General features: G+C 40.8%; 1 protein-coding gene across 4 annotated transcripts in view; it reads right to left on the bottom strand.

The window, feature by feature from the left end:
* The window catches only part of MARCHF1 (membrane associated ring-CH-type finger 1), a 323,855-nt gene that overhangs the window by 15,680 nt on the left and 292,293 nt on the right, over positions 1-15,882 (bottom strand). For all 4 annotated transcript variants that reach the window (XM_032332614.1, XM_032332613.1, XM_032332615.1 and 1 more), the window contains one exon: positions 571-718. In XM_032332614.1, coding sequence (XP_032188505.1) covers positions 571-718 — 148 coding nt within the window. The remainder of the gene's footprint in view (positions 1-570; positions 719-15,882) is intronic.

Genomic DNA, 15,882 nt, shown 5'->3' with positions numbered 1-15,882 from the left:
TCCATTTCAGATGTTGGAATCTGTCTTAACGATTTTTAAATGTCTTTCTTTGCAGATTTGACATCATCCTTCACAATTTAACTCAGCATGGCTTAAATTTCAAACAATAGTGTTAATCTACTCAATCAAATTATATGGTACTAATTGATAAACTACAACATATTCTCTACCAAAGTATCATCTTACTCATGTTTTAAAAGAAGCAACAACTATGGTGAACTAAATAAAATGAAAAAAAAAAAAAAAAAACCCTTCCACTTTCACAACTGTTTGTCTTTTCACATCAGGCAGAACAGGATCCTTAGCTCCTGAAAAGCCTGAAGTGATGGATGGCTTCTCTATATTTGTCCCTACTGAGGTTTACTGGACTTGATGAATCTTGTATCTCAGCTGGGGAACCCTGGATATCTGATCCAAGTATTTATAACATAACTGGAGAAGACAATTGCTGGTACTGTCTTTTGCTGGTGTATCACACTTGAAGATCTAACAGGGAAGTAGGATCCCCGCCCACCTCTGGTGTCACCAGAGAATCCAAGAGGAGAAAAAGGAAATAAGACGTGCTCTTACCATTATCGTTGCCTTGCTTGATTTCCTCTGCCGTCCGATCTATTAACACATACAAAGACCAAACCACACAGGTGATCGCAATTACGTGGAATGTGACAGAGCAGAATATTTTCCTCCTTTCGCTCGTGGTCATCTGTAGTTTCTCCCACTGCAATCATAAATGAATCACACAACACTGAGTTTCTTTTTTCTTTCTTTCTTTTTTTTTTTTTAAAGATTTTATTTATTTGACAGATCACAAGTAGGCAGAGAGACAGGCAGAGAGAGAGGGGGAAGCAGGCTCCCTGCTGAGCAGAGACACCTCCCCCCACCATGTGGGGCTCGATCCCAGGACCCTGGGATCATGACCAGAGCTGAAAGCAGAGGCTTTAACCCACTGAGCCACCCAGGAGCCCCAATACTGAGTTTCTAGCTAGGGAATTTTGCTCCCCTTTTATATCCCAGACATACACCACAAATGGAGGAAAAACATAAAATATCCACAATTTCACACAACATGACAACATTCAAATAAGTCTTATGTGGCAAAGATATGGAATCATAACCCCTGGAGTTATATATAACTTAAATATATATTAAAATGAAAACAAATATCTTCCTGTTCTCCAAACAAATTAATCAAGTAATTTCTGTTTCACTAGCCTGTAGTCTCCTTATTTGTGACACAGATGAGATAGTTTTACAGTTGGACAATTTTTAGAAAACATTTCCTTTCAGGTTTCTGCATATCACCTCCTTGTGGTACTAGATTATAAGTAGTAATAAATAGACTCTTTTTGGATGAATACTTAACTGAATACAGTGTTACATTCTTGAACATATACATTAACAAGTGTTTGAATGGCTGAATAATATCTGTGAGAGAAAGTTACCATCTGCTAACAGCCCTTGTTCTAGAGAACACATTTTATCATCTAGGTAATGGGAGAAAAATCATCCTTTGAAGCATAGTCTTGATTTGTTGCTACTATTACTCTCAAAATCACTGTCCCTTAGTCAAACACTCCTCAGAAAGTAGAGGGCTGCTCCCTCCAGGGACAGAAGAGGGCCACAATTTTTTTTTTTAAGATTTTATTTATTTGACAGAGAGAGAGATCACAAGTAGGCAGAGAGGTAGGCAGAGAGGCAGGCAGAGAGAGAGAAGGGGAAGCAGGCTCCCTGCCCAACAGAGAGCCCGAAGTGGGACTCGATTTCAGGACCCTGAGATCATGACCTGAGCTGAAGGCAGAGGCTTTAACCCACTGAGCCACACAGGTGCCCTGAGGGCCACAATTTTTACATTGTCAAGTTCAGGTTTATGAAGGAATGTGTCCATTATTTACTTTGGAGAAACACACTCTCAAAATCTGAATGCCTTGACACCTACTGTATCATTTCATTTCTGTGTTAGGAATTGTGTCTTTAGTTTACTTTGCACTATTTCTTTTTTTTTTTTTTATTACCGTATAATGTATTATTTGTTTCAGGGGTACAGGTCTGTGATTCATCAGGCTTACAAAATTCACAGCACTCACCATATAGCACATACCCTCCCTGATGTCGATAACCCAGCCACCCCATCCCTCCCCTACAACCCCCCAACAACCCTCAGTTTGTTTCCTGAGATTATGAGTCTCTTATGGTTTGTCTCGGTCTCTGGTTTCATCTTGATTCATTTTTCCCTCCCTTCCCCTATGATCCTTTGTCTTGTTTCTCAAATTCTGAGACCATATGATAATTGCCTTTTTCTGATTAACTTATTTCACTTAGCATAATACCCTCTAGTTCCAACCATGCTGTTGCAAATGGCAAGATTTCAGTTTTTTTTTAATGGCTTTTTGTACTATTTCTAAAGAAAAATCAAATCCCTGTGATCTTATTGGAGGTGAACTGATGTGCCAAACTTTTAAGAAATCATCATATTTTCCATTCTTATTATGCTCTCACTAAAGCAAAAGCTTTAGAACTTCAGAGGACCCTATTCCTTTACCAGGGCTCCCACATATAATTCCATGCCCAACTCAGCCAAAAGCAAGAGGGCATATGTTACTACTCCGTAAGTCCTGGCCGTGTCACCCACTTGGAGACATGAGTGAAATTGCTTAACTTCTCTGGGCCAGTTTCCTCATCTCCACAAGTGGCAGATTGTGGCCTAGGTTGTGATGGAGAGGTTTGGGAGGAGGATACATTCTTCCCTTTTTCCTTTCCCAACAGACTCATTCTGTGAGGATTGGCATCTTGCCCAGCTAGAAGCTGCTTTCCAACCTTCCCCAGCAGAAGTGGGCAATGACTGGTTTCCACCAATGAGATGAGATGGCTCTCTACTGGGGTATCGAGTTTTTGTCTTCCAGACACAGGAGCTGCCCCTTCTTCCTACTTTGTTACCTGGAATTCATAATTAATGGTGGGAGTCCCAATAGCCACCTTGCAACCTCAAGGAAAAGTCTTGAAAACTGGGGAGACGTCAGTCCAACAAGCCATGTTTCATTTCTAGATGCCCACTTATATGGGAGGAAAATAAAGCTCTGCCTGATTGAGCTCTTGCTTTTCAGGACTCAGCTACTTGCTGTCAAATGCAATTCCTGATAAAAGAATTAAAGAATTAAATGAATACTTCCTAACTTCCCTTCCAGTCTGACAATTAAGATCCTATAATTTCATTAGTAAGAAAAGTACAGGACTCAGTGCCTGATCATCACGCTCCAGAAAGCTTGGGAAACACTTTAGAGAAATAAATGTTTCATTTCCAAACACCATCCATTCCCCTCCTACTGGCTCGTCATCAACACCGTTTTCCTTGTAAGGGGCTCTTAGAGCGAAATAAAAATTTTACACTTCACCTTGTACTCTTTTTCCCTTAGACTATATTTTGTATATTATTCCAAATAAATAATGGAGAAATCTTGGTAATGCAGCTCTGGGAAAACCAGGTGCTTCAATCTAGGATCTGTTTTTAATTAATCAGCATTGAACTGAGAAGATTTTAGTACGTGTATTTTAGCTTTTATCCTAAGTTCGCTCCAATTTTGTAAAAGATTGATTTTTGAAATTCTTTTTTGTCACCCATCCGTTGTCACGTTCGTCTGAATAGCCTATCTAATTATAAAATAGCATATTATCATTTGGCAATAGCATTTTGTGATTTAATAACTTTTGTGAATTACCTTATAGTCAATAAAAAATGCAGGATGGTGCAGAAAATTGGCTTTACATATTCAAATTTCCCAAATGTTCCAAGGGGATGAAAATACTTTCAGTAAACAGAATATCCAGACCAAATCAACCCTCATTTGCAAAACTGGCTTGAAAAAGAGCCTTAAGAATTGTGTCTTCTTTGATCTAAGGAGCATTTTGACGGAGTGGCTGAAACACATTCTTCAAATGTAATGAGCCTCGGAGAAAGAAATACCCATGGGGCTGACAGGGCTGGACCAAGCCATTTGTAAAGACTCCTTCTGCTTCCAGACACTAGACTCTCCTAAGCTGTCACTTCCTGAGCTCCCCAGCCTTTTAAGGGGAAGTGAAGTGTAAAGGGACCATCAGACTCTCCTGCTTTCCCTTACAAATTCTTACAGGACTGCTCAGGAATTGGAGGCAGCACACAGGTAAGTGCAATGCCACAGCGCCCTCTCCCTAAAGACGCCATCACTGCACCCAGTACTCAGCACAGAGCGCCAACAGTAATCCCTGTGTTTTGTAAAATGTTCAGCCATCTCCTCGTGTTTTTACGTTTGTAGCTGAAGTGTGAATGCATTTTTCAAGGCTCCGCACTGAGGAATCGAGAGGGCAAGGATAGAAATCTTACTTTAACAAAGCTGCCGTGAAGGGGCTCTGATTTAATATTTGGGATGCTGAAATTTAAATACCACTTCACCCAAGGTTTTGTGACAGGACAGTGATAATCTGTCCAGATGCACACAGCTTTTGTGCCCCGTGTCCATTTTTATGAAGCAGTGTGTGCCGAGGTCCACATGAGCCCAGGTATGATGTTGACCTTTGGAATCTCTCTGAAGGGACGGACTAGAGCTTTCCCCGTGTCTGGTGACCGGGTGGGTTACCTGCCACTTGGCAGCAGTGTCAGCCTGGCCTGGGCACTTGTTCCGGGTGCAAATTCTCATTTGGAGAGTTCTCTAAGTCCACTTAGGAGAGGACTCTGTGTTGGCCTGGCCCATGGGCACACAGAAAATGTTAGCACTTGTTCTGTCACAGATGACACACAGCTCTCTGTGCCTCATTTTTGCCTCCTGGCTGCAGGGCAGTGGGCCATTGCCTTTCTTCCTCAGGTTACTCAGGCTCCTGTCAAATATCCATCCCCAAGTCCCTCAGTTTTAAGAGGACACATGTGTCTCCAGGCGTACTCAAGGAAGCTGGTGTAGCTGAGAAGCCAGCAGACCCCTTTCCTGCCCGAGGGGCAAGGGACAGCCATGCACCACAACACACCACTCTGATTTCTTCAGCTCTTTATGCTGGCAACGCTCCTGCCTGGCTCCCATCTGTCGGCAGGTCCTCTTTAACTCGTTCAAAAGGGGGGATAAGCTAAAGTGGGCCAAGCCAGTTTCACAAAATCTTAGCACCTCTGACACAGGTGATCTTGCACCTTGCTGTAGGCTTTACAATCTCTAGGTCTTTGGTACCTATGTTATTGTTCTTGCCCTTTGGTTCCTTACTGAAACCCTTCAAAAATAGAAAAAATTGAGCAGAGCTCTGTTATTCACTCAGAAATATATAACTAGATTTGTTCTGAGGACTTCCAAATTGGAGTACAAATTGATGCAAACATTGTTTCTGTGCAATTTTCCATTCGTGCTCACTAAATCAAACTGTGCAGGTTTTCTGGTTATAATTACTTGTATTTGCATTCTGTCCTAAAATATAAAATAAAAAACTCCATCCAATAAGAATGCTGTCAGTCTTCGTATCAGTGGAGAATAAATGCAGTTCACTTGCACAATAGAAAGGTACAAGGGCTGGGGACTGCTTTACTCCTCCATTTCCTCTTCTTCCTTGAAGTAGTTCCAACTACATTTTCTAACTTTTTAAAAAAATTTATTTTATTTTATTTTCAGTGTTCCCAAATTCATTGTTTATGCACTACACTCAGTGCTCCATGCAATACGTGCCCTCCATAATACCCACCACACGGCTCACCCAACCCCCACCCTTCTCTCCTCCAAAACCCTCAGTTTGTTTCTTAACAGCCTTAGCAACCAGAATTATCAGCAAGTCAATTGAATGATGGAGCAAATAACAACCACTAGGTGGCGCCAGGTCCACACCATAAGAGTAACCAAGCCTTCTCCCTGCGGAGACTCAGGAGCTCCCAGCTCTTTCTGGTCATTTCAGTAACCCAGCATAAATGCAAAACCACACCTAACTGTCCCTCCGGGTCATAACACTTTAAAAATTCTGAACCTACTGATCATATGGTAGAGTTTTACTGTATGTGCGTGAAAATAATACCCGGGACAGCACATCTAAAGGTGATTACATTATCTGCAAGCTTTAGTAAGGTATACTCTACCCAAGGATAGCAAGGAAACCCTGCCAAAGTTCTGAAGCTTCCTTTACTGGTTTCTAGAGGGCCCACTGGTGTGGGGCAGTAGTTCTTTTTTTTTTTTTTTTTTCCCCAAGATTTTATTTATTTGACAGAGCAAGAGAGCACAAGCAGGGGAAGTGAGAGAGGGAGAAGCAGGTTCCCTAGTTCAGCAGGGAGCCAGATGTGGAGCTCCATCCCTGGACTCTGAGATCCTGACCTGAGCTGAAGGCACAGGCTTAACTGACTGAGCCACCCAGGCACCCCTCCTTTTTTTTTTTTTTTTGTTTGTTTGAAGAATAATTGACACATTACATTAGTTCGAGGTGTACAGTATAGTGAGTGATTCACAAGTCTATACATACCCTCTGCTCACCACAAGTGTAGCTACCATCTGTCACCATACACCATTATTAGGCCATTGACTATATTGTGTCCTTATGCTGTACCTTTGATGCCGGTGACTTAGTCATTCCATAACTGAAAGCCCGTACATCCCACACTCCTGATCCGCCTGCTCTCCTTTCCGCAACCATCCGTCTGTTCTCGGTAAGTAAGGTCTGTGTCCCAAGGCAGGGGTTCTTAAAAAGTGTTCACCGGAAGCATCAGCTTGGGTCTTGTTAGTGTTATTGAAGAAGGAGGCCACCGGGCTGAGGTGGCTCTAATGGCACGGCAACCTGCCGAAGCCAACCCAAATCTAACCCTATACATGACGGAAGGCTCCGAAATGGAAACCTAAGGACAACCAGTCACCAGCAGCCAACTAGACTATGAGCTACCGCCAATCAGACGACTCCCTCTCTGGGCTCCTGCACCTTCTCTGCACGTCTCTCCCCTGGATCCCTTGGATAAAGCACTCCCAACACTTTCTGGTTCTGGACTGCCTGACTCAAACTAGTTTTGTTCAGATAAACTCTCAAATATTTTAATATGCCTGAGTTGAGATTTTTAACATTGGAAATGCAATGTTTTGGGCCCGCACGGGACTTACTGAGTCAGAAACTCTGAAGGCGGGGCCCTACAACCAACGCTCACGTGATTCCGATGCAAGGTGGACCTTGAGAAGCACCTGTCTCCTGACACTTGGCAGAGTTGAATGGCATCTAGACTAGAAAGAGCACTTGCCACTCCCTGTCATAAACTAATTAGTAGCCCAGGAAAGGGAGATCAGCAGACCAGTTTGGTTACCTGGCTGTGATACAAATATTTCAGGTTGAATAAACAATCTCAAAATCAGTGAATTTTTTGGAATAAAATAATTCGATGTTAGCTCATTAATCACTAAATTCTTTCATATTTTATTTATTTATTTAAAACTATTTTATTTTTAATTTTAATTTCCAAATTAGTGTTACGGCACATGAGAACATATTAAAATCTGATTTTCTTAGTTATAATTCAAATACCGTGGGAGAGAACCAAACAACAGACTCTTTACATTTATGAGGCATAACTCTTGAGACCTTAATGAATCCTCAAGTTCACAGATATTCCTTGGTAAATCCATTTCTCTCTTAAAAATGGATTGAAAAACCCTGAAAGAAAATTGTGACCTCTTCAGGCTTTAGGTCATGTATCTTTTTAAGCACTTTATTTATTTATTTGTCAGAGAGAGAGAGAGCATGAGCGCACAAGCAGTGGGAGTGGCAGGGGCAGAGGGAGAAGCAGGCTCCCTGATGAGCAAGGATCCTGATATGAGACTCAATCCCAAGACCCTGGGATCATGACCGAGCCAGAGGCAGATGCCGAATCGACTGAGCCACCCAGGCGTCCCTCTTTTCGTGATATTTCTACAGACTATAAATGGGAAATGAGACAACCAGACTGAGATGTGGAGGGTGGATAGTTGGCTCAGCTCACTGATTAGTTAGGGTGCTCATTATCTGATACAAGTCAGAAAGCATCCATGATTCAAACTTGTCCCTCAAGAGAATTACAAATAACCGTGCCCATGGATCTTCTGGTTTTCCTACCAAGATCCCAAACCTCAAGTGCTATATCCGTAAACGTCCTGTGTGACTACTCTAATCTCTTGAAATCATCCTCCCCTCCCCCACAGTTCCCTCTTCCACTTTGGGTCCACCTCCGATACAGCTGATTTAACATCTTTCATGCATGGTTCCATGTGAAGGGGAATTCTCTATTTTTGGTTGAATGTAGCTCCTCTGTTTCTCCTGACAACAGGACAGGAGGAATGGTCTTGTACTGCAAGAGGGTTTAGGACCTATATCCCAAAAAATATGCAAGCGCAATGAGTGAGGAGTGGGTCATGTGTCCAGATGAACCTTCCAAACCTCCAGTGAAATGCAAGTATAGGATTAACAGCTGCCATCTTGGGATCATGTGAGCACATGCTGATTTAGAGTTGGGGGAAACAATCATGGATACCCAGGTTGGGTAAAGATAATACTAAGTAACTGGCAGTCTCTGTGAGAAATGGTTTATACATTTTTTCCACAAAGAGGAGGAACACCTGGGAATCTGAATCAATGGCTACATTTTACTACCACTCAGTTTGTCTCCTTTGGGATTTAGAGTTGCTGAATAATGGACATTACCTGAACATGGAGGGCAATAAAAATTATTCAGTTTAATAAAAAATGTTCAGTTCTAGGAATCTTGTATAAGTAGAAGTAGTTGTCAGACTTGGCTGTCTAACAGAAACCTCTGGGGAGCTAATTCCCAATCTCTACACCCAGGCCTGGCTGAATCCAGCACTGAGGAATGAGCTATGCAGTTTCAAAGTTTACTATGTCTGAGATTCGAGGGGCACTTGTTTAAAAAAAATGAGGGCTCTGTGTTCAAATTCTGACTCTACCGCTAAATGCTGTATGATCTTGGGTGAGTTATTTTAATTCTGTCCTTCTATTTCCTTTCCTGTAAATCATGATAAGAATAATACCTACCTTACAGGGTCAAGTTAAAGTGAATTAAGTACATGTAAGTGCAGATCAGTATCATGTACTTAACAAGAATTCAATAAATGTTAGTGACTATCATAACTTGGAACTTGCAGTGTCATATTCAATTAAATCTCAATTGTCTTTACCTTCTAGATTAATGCATCATGTTGATAACATAACCAAAGGACGAAGAATGGGTGAGCTGGGATTTGTTCACACAAAATTAAGGCAGTCAAAACCACCCATCCCCATCTATTTTCCAAGTACAAATAGATTTGTTTGTATTTCTGAATGATGAATCTCATAGCAGGGAAACGCAGTCTGTTTTTGTTAACTATTTGTACAAAGAAGGGTAAGTGGATAATTTACTCTTCATAAACTAAGTAGAATCATTCAAAAGGCTGCACAATGATAGCTTCTTTTCTGTTAGGATTGAAAAAAAATACATCACACGTTGCGATATATGCCTGTTTAGTTTTCATTCTTTTTGTTTGAAAATTCAATTCAAAATGTTATGTTAAGACTTCTCAAAAAAATACTGTTCTGGAAGACGGTTTTTATAAAAGGCTGAAGAGACTCAAACATTCCAGATAAATGGAAAGCATTAATGTGGGTATGTGGATTATAATTATGTCTTTCCTGAGTAAAGGAGAACACGAGAGCCAGCCTGATAGGAAACATCCAGAAACATGACCCTGGGCTGCTATTCTAGCTTCATGATTGCACAACCCAGGAAATTACCTTCTTGGTAACATGAGAATTGATAAGTGAAAGAAATAGCTTATTCTCCTCAAAAGGTGATTAACTTGGGTTTCTACACACGATGGCTCTTAACATTTGCTTTTCAAAAACAAACATTTTTTTTTTTTTGAGGCTGACTGATACAATAGTACTTTACTGAGAAGAGTTGGTATGACTTTACAGCATTTACAATAGTACTTGGAAACAGCCTGGTTAAGTAGAAAAGTAGAGGTGTTCTATTGGGGCAAATCCAAGTTATCACAAAAAAAAAAAATCTAAGCATCATTGAAATACCTTTGTAAAGCTCTAGAAGGTGCACTTATTTAAAGCAATAATAGTAAAAATAAACTGTATCAATATGACTGTCACATTAGTTTACAATGTGAGTAATAAATTAATAAGAATCATGCTGATGCAGACAGAAGTGTAAATTACCAGATGGGAAACTATCCAAATGCAAAGACACTAGTAGCATCAGAGGCCAGGCGGACACAGATGTTGTAAAGAAGCAGGGGGAACAGAGAGAGTTGGGGTAGGAGCAGGGGGATCCGAGTGGGAGGTGAGGAGCACGACATGCCAGTCAGGTCAACCAGGCAAGAAGCCACGTGCCCAGAAAGGCTCTGGAATGAAGTTTCCGAGTCTGTTCTGAGACAGACTCTGGGGTCAGGTCCACCTGGATCAGAGCCATGGGCAGGAAGTCTCCACTGTCTGATGTAGGACAAGTGACCTATCTCCTTAAGCTCCAGTTTTCTCATGGGTAGAATTGGGATGATGATATCATCTCTTATATAGGGTATTTGTTAGAATCATAGGAAAAAACATCCATACATAGTTAGCATTAGTAAACCCTCGAGTAAGCCAGGGGTCCCTAACTGGTTTATGAAACAAAGCTCCATATGGCTCTTAAGCTCATCGTAGTCTCAAAAATATTACTAGTTTTTGAATTCCTTGAAACGTAACAAACTCAGTTTGCCTTCGTCCCCACCACTCTGTTTGGTTTGCAGCCCTCTTACTTGACTCATTTATATTACGGGCTTGCTGCCTGTGGGCAACTGAATTTGTGACCCTTGAAGTATTAGCATCAGTAACCAAAGTTTTTTAGAGACAGAAGCCATAAGGTAAAAAACAGACATCCTGTGTTTTCTGAATCTTCAAGAGCTGTGGCTCTTAGGGGTGACTCAAGGAGTCTCAAGGGCCACTGAGTACTAAAAGATGCTCAGAGGGAACAATCTAGAAGACCCAAGTTACTGTACTGATGTGTTGGTATGAAAACTGGTATGTGGGAATATCAATATTACAGGTATAAGTAGACTAAAAAATGTGGCCAGTAAATCCAAAGTCATTTAAATATTTGTATAAAGGATATTAGCTGTATTACATTCAAACTTATCAGGATTACAATGTTCTCTTTTCATAGAATGTATATTATATATTAAATGTATATCTACATATACAGGAATTTGATTTTATATGAAACTTTTTTTTCTTATAAACCTTTTCCTGATCTCTCATTGTTTCCTCTCAAGGAGTTCACGAGAGATGAGGTTTCCTTTAAGTTTCGAGCAAGGTATTTGTAGTTTCAGGGGAAAAAAAATAATTGCTGCTGAGTAAAATCGTCCACTAGAGGGTGCAATGATATCACATATGAAGATGACTTGGGCAGGACCAAAAAAAAGAAAGAAAGAAAAAGAAACGGACAAATTAAGTCTGTCTAGAGGGGAGAGGTGGTACTTCTCTCACACATGGGCATTGGAGTTGATATGGTAACAGTTAAAATGGCAAATTCTGAGGCTCTGTCCCAGATCCATATGGGCGGGGAGGGGGGGAGACTTAGGAATCTGTATTCTTTAATAATCACTCCAACTGATTTTTCTGTATGCAGAAGTTTGAGGATTACTTCTCTGAGGAAAAAAAATTTAGGAAAACACTTTAGAGAGAAACTGTAGTTCCTAGTATCCTTTCACAAGAGTGAAAATATTTCCACCTCCCTATTACCTCCCCTCCCCCCACCCCCAAATAACTCACCTAAATCTGGGTTGATTATTATGGTCACATAAGAAGACAAATTCCTTACAGACTTAATAGATGCACTTAAAATTTATTTAAAGTTATTCCACCAATACTCAGTTGTCTGTTTCCTCTTGAAGTTCATGGTGAAAAATATCCTATCATACCCCGTGGAAGAGATACCAGTATATTACCGCTCCCAAGCACGCTGAGCTGACAGAAGATCTATGGTGCTGGGTCAGTGGGGAGTGTTCATTATGGGCTGTGACTTCATGCAGAAAACAAAGGGAATAACTGGAACACATTCCCTAAAAAAGCCTAGTTCTTTTCTACACTTTTAAGACCTAGCCTAGGACTCATTGAATTGCCACTGCCATCTATGAGGTTCTTCCTCAGAAGAAATAAACACTCCCCCAAAATATGCATTTCTCATGTTTATTTCTTTTGTGTCTCCCTTCTTTCCTCCTCAGTGACTATCCATAGCTCACATGGGTCTACATAGGCCACTGCTCACTTTTTGTAGCTAGGATTATCATAGCCTTGCAGTTTAGGAGAATGTACCTGTGCACGAAGCAGAACCATAGGGATAGGGAATGTTAGAAGACTTTTAAGAAGACTCAGCTTTAACCCCTCATTTTCTACATGGAGACACTGAGGCCCAGAGAACTGAGTTGATTTGCCCAGAGTAATACAGTAAGTTATATGTAGTTTATTTGTTTTCCAAGCTCTACTGAGTAGTGAATCTTTTCAATCAGGAACATCATAATGTATCAGATATTTTCTAGGTGTGAACAAGATAACCCAAATCCCTGCTTTTGCGAAGTTTACATTAGTGTCATAATTGTGGAGTTTATGTATTAGAATGGGCACTGTATGATTGTGATTTCATGAATGCTTCTTTCTCCCAACTGTCTTCGTGTGTGTGTGTGTGTGTGTGAGAGAGAGAGAGAGAGAGAGAATGAGAGAGAGGGAGAGAGAGTGTATGTAGTTATCTCTCTAAAATAGTCCTTAGGGTAGCAGTAAAGAAAAAGAGTTTTTTCCACAGAGTCTCTATGTACAATGTCAATTCTACTGACAGATCCTTGTCAATACTTATTCTTAGGACCCTACTTCTATGCTGCTTTAACAGTAGGGTCACATCTGAACACTGTATATAATGTGATTGGGTTGAGTTTTTCTTGGTCATGGTGGTGTTTTACTCTCACATAAACTTTTGAAATAAATCTGATAAATAAATATATATTCTACTCCAGTTTAAATGGCAGACAATGAAGCTTTAATCTCTAACTACTGATTCCTATTTTAGATATAATAACACAAGGATAATACAAATAAAATCAGTTTTACCAGTACTTTGAAATCAAGCACAGTTCGTTTTTCCATACATTACCTTTAAACTTGTTTTGGCATTTTAGAGACGGAGCTTTTGCTGAGAGTTTCGTCCTAAAACTGAAGCCTTTTTATTAAATATTGGAGTTCTTTGGGGTTTATAGGGGTATATAAATTTTCTTAAATTGATGTAAAATGTTGTATTTACTTTTTCTGGTGAGAGGTTCATACTTTTCATTGAATTCTCAGAGAGGTCTGAGACACCTTCCAGATTAAGAGCTCTTGCTTTAAACTGCTCTCTCTTTAACTGATTTAATAGTAACATATACAGTTCTTACAAAATAAGGAAGCACAGTACCAGGGAAGGGCGGGAAGTGCATATAATTAATCTCCACAGGCTAGAAATGAAACTTAGGGTTAGAGGATGTGACATGTTTGGAAAACCGCAACTGGCCAGTTTCCTCATTTGCAGCACTTAGAAGGGATTCCAACTCTCAAATGCTGATTCTCAGCCTACTGGGGGTGGGAGACAATGTGTAAAGCTCATTACTGTTTACATGGGAATGTTCAACTGTGTTCCCATATTTTGTCATATAGGAAGGCAACTGTGTCCCACCCTGCCATCCCTAAATCTCGTGTTCTTCTGTTTTTGCTTTCAATCAAGGAAAGCTTTTGGGTAGCCAAGCATTTTATTTCAGTTTAGAGGACACCAAAAACAAATTGTTAAGGGCCTCTGGGACCCCTTGCCAAGAAATCTATTTTGAATAAGGATCCCTTATGTCTGGTTGCTCTCTGTGTGGAAGTTCTTGAGACACAAGTGATACTTGTTCACATTCTAGAACAGATTCCATTTTTCTTCCCAGAATTTTAGAGTGAAAAGTGAATACGAGAGGAATTCTTATTCAAAAGTTCTTATTTAATAACCTCTCATTCCCCGCCTCCCTACCCCCAGCTATCTCTTTAGAAGTCTAATAAAAATGGGTTGGCCTTGTTTCTTTCTCCATGTCCTTCATTCCCAGTCATTAAAATTCTGATAACACACCTTTTTCCACAGCAGATTCAGTTGTCAATTTCAATAATGGCACTGAATCCCTGCAAAGGGATAGAAATCAAATAGTAAGCCAATCTAATAGTATTCTACTAATTTGTTCTCATAAAAAGCAAGAGGCGAAGGTCAGTTATCCTACATTGAAAATGGAGCAGATATGTTGAATAATTCCTCCTTAAACATTCTCTCCCCCTTATTAAACATCCCCTTTCTATTAAAGATCATAAAATGCTTCCGACACTTGAGCTGAGCATGACAAACGGGAAAGAGGGGAAGGTGAACTTCGTGTTATATGAAAATTTACAGGGTTCTGTGGGATAAAGATTCATCTGAGGAAACTGCAAAGAGTCAGAGCAGGAACAAGAGGTGAAAGGGCGAGAGGCAGGACTGGGGATGAAGAGCCTTGGGTATCGACGCAAAGCAGGGAGTTTGGAGCCCAAGATCGACACGGATTAATGTATGGGAACAAGTAGAACATGTTCTTCCCAGATGTCTTCCATGGAATTTGTTCAAAAGAAATTATGCCTGGTTGGAGTGAAAACCAAGACCACGGGGATGCAAGTGTGGGCTGATATCTTTGAGTGAGACGGCAGAGAGCTTGTCTGTCCTTCTGAGGAAATGGGGGGAAGGAGGGCTTGAGTGTGTTGGGGGGTAGCTGAGAGGAAGTGGATGCCTCCGACTCCATGATGGGATTGCTGTCCTGCTGCTGGACTCCCCAGATGGTGAACTAAGTGAATCAGGGACAAAATCCACTAAGTGACTGATCTTTGATTCACACAAACAGAGGTGGGACAGCCTGGACAGACAGAGCGTGTAGAAACAGAAAAGATGTTACAGGTGTTTGCAGAAAGCAGGTTCAAGATGTGGATGGGCATTAAGGAGGGCACGTGACGTGATGAGCACTGGGTGCTATAGGTAATTAATCAATCACTGAACACTACATCAAAAACTAATGATGTACTGTATATTGGCTAATTGAACCTAATAAAAAGATAAATAAATAAATTAAAAAGAAAAGATTGGATTGTCCCAGGCCATAGATTTGAGGTATGGTCCAAGATTAAGCAATCTCCAAGGAGAAAGAAAGGAGTTTAGGGTTTAAGGCTAACGGCTTACCAGGGTTTTTAAAGGCTGTTCTCATAGCTGCATGGAGGATAAACTGGAGAGAGGGTGACTGACTAGTAGTTTCTGCTACTAGTTTTTCCCTCCAAGAGAGGGAAAGAACTGATGTCTTAACAATGGGTCTTCTTCTTATTATTTTTTAAAGATTTTATTCATTTGACAGAGAGAGACAAAGCAAGAGAGGGAACACAAGCAGAGGGAATGGGAGAAGGAGAAGCAGGCTTCCCATGGTGCAGGGAGCCCGACACGGGGCTCAATCCGAGGACCCTGGGATCGTGACCTGACTGAGCTGAAAGCAGACGCTTAACGACTAAGCCACCCAGGCACCCCAACAGTAGGTCTTCTTAAATATAGCTTCTACTTTGTAGAACATTGATACTCTCAAGTGTAAACTCCCTTAACTTCCTGTATTTAGACCAAAACCGTATTTATAACTGCATCACACCCTTTTTACTTCCTTCCCTCTTATTGAAGAGGACAAAATGTCCCTCTGCTGTCCAAATTAGTCATTCCCCAGGACTCCGGACCCTTCAATTGTATCTTTTCATTTATTTTTAATTTCTCTGTCTATAAATATGTAGCCACCTTCGCTTCCACATGAGCACTTGCTTGCATGTTTCTCCCAGTTCTTTCTTTACAGTAGCTCATTG

This window comes from Mustela erminea, chromosome 2 (genome assembly GCF_009829155.1).
Source record: "Mustela erminea isolate mMusErm1 chromosome 2, mMusErm1.Pri, whole genome shotgun sequence".
In the NCBI taxonomy this organism is placed as follows: Eukaryota; Metazoa; Chordata; class Mammalia; order Carnivora; family Mustelidae; genus Mustela; species Mustela erminea.
The sequence above is the reverse complement of the archived record's forward strand: the minus strand, read 5'-3'. Positions and strand labels throughout refer to the sequence as shown.